The sequence below is a fragment of the Ictidomys tridecemlineatus genome, chromosome 3 (genome assembly GCF_052094955.1).
Source record: "Ictidomys tridecemlineatus isolate mIctTri1 chromosome 3, mIctTri1.hap1, whole genome shotgun sequence".
In the NCBI taxonomy this organism is placed as follows: domain Eukaryota; kingdom Metazoa; phylum Chordata; class Mammalia; order Rodentia; family Sciuridae; genus Ictidomys; species Ictidomys tridecemlineatus.
The window spans coordinates 28716296-28719864 of record NC_135479.1 but is presented as its reverse complement, the minus strand read 5'-3'; the positions used below and the strand labels follow the sequence as shown (position 1 = coordinate 28719864).

General features: G+C 48.0%; 1 protein-coding gene across 1 annotated transcript; it reads right to left on the bottom strand.

Annotated features, from left to right (window-relative positions):
• Nucleotides 1-337: 337 nt before the first annotated feature.
• On the bottom strand, nt 338-2389 carry Kif2b (kinesin family member 2B). The gene has a single exon (XM_005321940.3). It carries the CDS (start codon nt 2387-2389, stop codon nt 338-340), a length of 2052 nt encoding a protein of 683 aa, XP_005321997.2.
• Nucleotides 2390-3569: the final 1180 nt, after the last annotated feature.

The following is a 3569-nucleotide window of genomic DNA, read 5'->3' as shown; positions in this document are numbered from 1 at the left end:
GAAATCTTTGGCAGTGACTCTGGTCCTCTACTCACTCTGTGCCAGTGTCCCTACTCCCCTCCCCCCCCCTAGTTGTGACAATGGAAATGTTTCCAGACATTGCCCATTGTCCCGGGGTTGGGGAGGGGGGGCAAAACCATTCCCAGTTGAGAACTGATGTTCTACAGAATGAAAGCAGCAAAATTAAAAAAAAAAAAAAAAAAAAGAAGATAGACCTTAATTCTGACAAGCATATCTGAAGATGTTCTAAGCTCTCCAGGAGGATCTTTATGCTAGATAATTTGAACAGATTTGCCTGTATAAGAGAGGTAGAAACTGCAGCACTGTAGCCATCATTTCAGTCCTGATCGCTTGCCTTTGGCTTCATTCTACCTTGCTCTTGGTTTTGGAGGTCAACTCTTAATAATTTCAGTTTCGTTTGGATCTCGGTCAGAATACCAATTTTCTCCTCCAAAATGGACAATGACTGGGCAATGCAAAAGTCAACATCATAGTTCACGCCATTAGCTGTCTCCTGGATGCTCTCCCACCACGAACTAGAATCCTTCCAGGTAGTCACGGCCTCCCTTATTAATGGCGTGGCTAGTGTGGCAATCGCTTCACTCCGTTTCTCCTCCTCACTCTGTAGACACGATATTTTAACGAGCTCTTCCCTCTGAAGGGCTATTTCTGAATTTCTAATGTGCTTTTCAAACATGGGCGGTGTCTCGTGTTTAATGGGAGTCAGGCATTGGTGGTAAGGCCTCACATCCAGGGCTAACTCTTTCACTCTGTTTGCATATCTTAGAGTGTTGAGGGTGTTTTCACAAGAGGTCATCCCTGGTGAGATGGTAGCGATCATGCAAGTGGAAGAGTTCTGGCCTATGAAGGAGTCCCGGAGCACCTGCGTGAGTTTGCTGGCTCTGAAAGGGGTGTGAGGTTTGTTCTGACCCAAAGCCCTGATGCATTCTTTGAGGGCCAGGAGACTCTTGTTAATCTCCGCCCCTTCCAGCTGCCTCTTGCGGTTGGCCTTGGCGGTGTCTGCTCCCCTCTCGTTCCCAGCTAAATCAACCAGAGAGAACTTGCCGTGCAGTTTCCCTCTTGACTTCAAGATGATCTGGAAAACCGCGTGGCTCCGGGATGAGTGGGCATTGACAGACGTTTGTCCCGAAGTCCGACAGCCGTTTCCCAGTTCCACCAGGTTCAGCACGTCCTCCACGGAGCCCACCTCTTTCTCCTGCAGCCCGACGACTTGCATTTGCTGATTGCCATCCTCGAGGACTTGGAGCTTCCTCTTCCAGTTCAACAAGTCATACACTTTGCCACCATAAATCTCAAAAAAGGTCCCATAGACTTTGAGGTCCAGATTCTCGTAAGTGGAGTTTTTGAGCAAGAGAAAGACGTCTTGCGCTACCAAGGCGTAAATACCTTTAGAGCAATCTTGAGACGTTCCAGAAAAGGCTCCGCCCATGGTGTGTGTTTTCCCACTGCCCGTTTGTCCATAGGCAAAGCAGGTGGCCATGCCCTTGCGGAAGATAGACTCCACCAATGGCTGGGCAGTGAACTGGTACACTAACTCATTGGAGGCCTTGTCATCAAAAGCATGGTCGAAACAGAAGGTCTGGTTCTCCAGGTAGCGGGTGAGGTCCACCTTCTGCTTGGACTCGTGCACCATGACTACATTGTCAGAGGGGATGGTGATGATATCCAGGTCCTTCATGGTGGTCTCTCGCTGATTAAGAGGCCTCTTCCTCACGCAGACACAGATCCGGTGATCTTCCAGGGGCTCCATGATGGACATCTTGCTTTTGTCCAGGTGTCTGCGGCACTCTTCGATCATGCGCATGATCTCGAAGTTTGGGTTTCCCGTGTTGACGTTGAGGGCGCGTCTGGCTCGGATCTCCAACTGCAGGCGCCTGCGCTTCTCCCTCTGCTTTTGCAATTTCTCGATTTCCCGAAGGCAAGGAGACTTTTTCCGCTTCATCAGACAAGGGCTGGCGGGGACCCCCAGGACCGAGCTGTCCCCTGAGGGTGTTTCATTTTTCTGGGGGGCAACCACAATCCACCTTGGGGATGTACGCTGATCTCCAATGGCCTTGGAGGGTACTAGGGACAATGAGGGCAAGGGCCTAGGCAACGTGTTGCTATGTTCTGCAGAGGCCAGAGCTGGATTCAGCAGGAATATGGACTCTAGATCGATCTTCTTGCCTTTCTTGACTCCTTTCTCAATCCACTCAACTGTGACCCAAGATTTTTCTCTGTTGATCTCTGTGACTACAGCAAGATGGATCCTCTTGTCGCTGCGCTGGATCGCCAGGCAGATGCCCACTTGGATGTCTCTGAAGTGCGACTTCAAGGCTTTCAGGGGTGAAAGTCGTGGGGCAAGAGGGAGGCAGAACTGGCTTGCCATGGTGAATGATGGAGGTATTAGGGCTCCCTTCCAAGGGTCCTTGGGGTTGGAGCAAGGGGCCCTGAGCCCAAGCCAGCCTGAAGCATCCAGAGCACTGAACACAGGCGTGGTATGCCCCAATCCTTTGTGAGCATACAGCACCAGGGCTCAGACCTAAGCCACTCACGTCACAAAGGGATGGGAGGACGAGGCACCAGATCACCGGTCCACCACGTGATAGGCGGGCGGAAGAAATCACACTCATTGGCATTAGGGAGGCACAAAGGCCCGGTAGAGAGTTTGGTTATCTGCCAGTGAGGGATAATGGATTGAAGAAGGATGTGGGACATCTTCTAAATCCTCGTGAGCAAATGCAGAGCACCCAGGAGTCATGGCAATTAAGCGGTGGAAAAGTTCTATGGACTTTTTTGGAAAACGGAAAAGTTCTATGGGTTTTTGGAAATGTCCATTTTTTTTTTACCGCTGGAAGTATTGACCTACAATCTCAAAGCCCTGTGCTTTAGTTTAAGAATTGCTATGAAATTCCCTAACGGGCCAGCTCTCCAGTGATCAGTGTAAACAAAGGAAGGCAAAGAGGTTTGCAGATCTTCGGCTTCAAAACTGGAAATTCAACAGGATCCTTCAGACACCTCCTTCAATGCACCATTTTTATTTTCCCATCCCTTTCCATACTAGTTTAACAGTCAAAATTTAAAGTTATTCCAGTTTAATGGGTTCACTTATTACAAAATCCGAATGACTTGAATTTAGCAGGTCCTTGTGGTAATTTGCTACCAAAGGAACGTGAAACTTCCTTTGGTATAGCATCTGGGTTTGCAAACACAAAATGTTTATCACATTCCGAGTGGCTGTGACAGCTATAAAGTGAGTTTTTGTTCTTCTGCAGTTACCACCATATTTGAGATTAGTTCAGTAATTAACCATTCCAAACTCTTTCAGTAATTACATTTCTGGCCTCATTATCCATAACTTGAGGAGAAAAGAGAGACATTGATGGAAAATGATAATTCATCTTATTCCTCCTCTCCAGGCTAAGATGTGTGTGTGTGTGTGTGTGTGTGTGTGTGTGTTTGTGTGCATGCATAAAAGTTAATAAAGGTGGGATGGAGAGGATAGGAAGGAAGCTTAGATCATCAGAACAAAAATGTCCTATATGATGTTTAAAAAAAGAGTCATTGTC

Coding starts and splice junctions, on each gene's coding strand:
- Kif2b (XM_005321940.3), bottom strand. CDS start 2,389: ATGGCAAGCCAGTTCTGCCTCCCTCTTGCCCCACGACTTTCACCCCTG.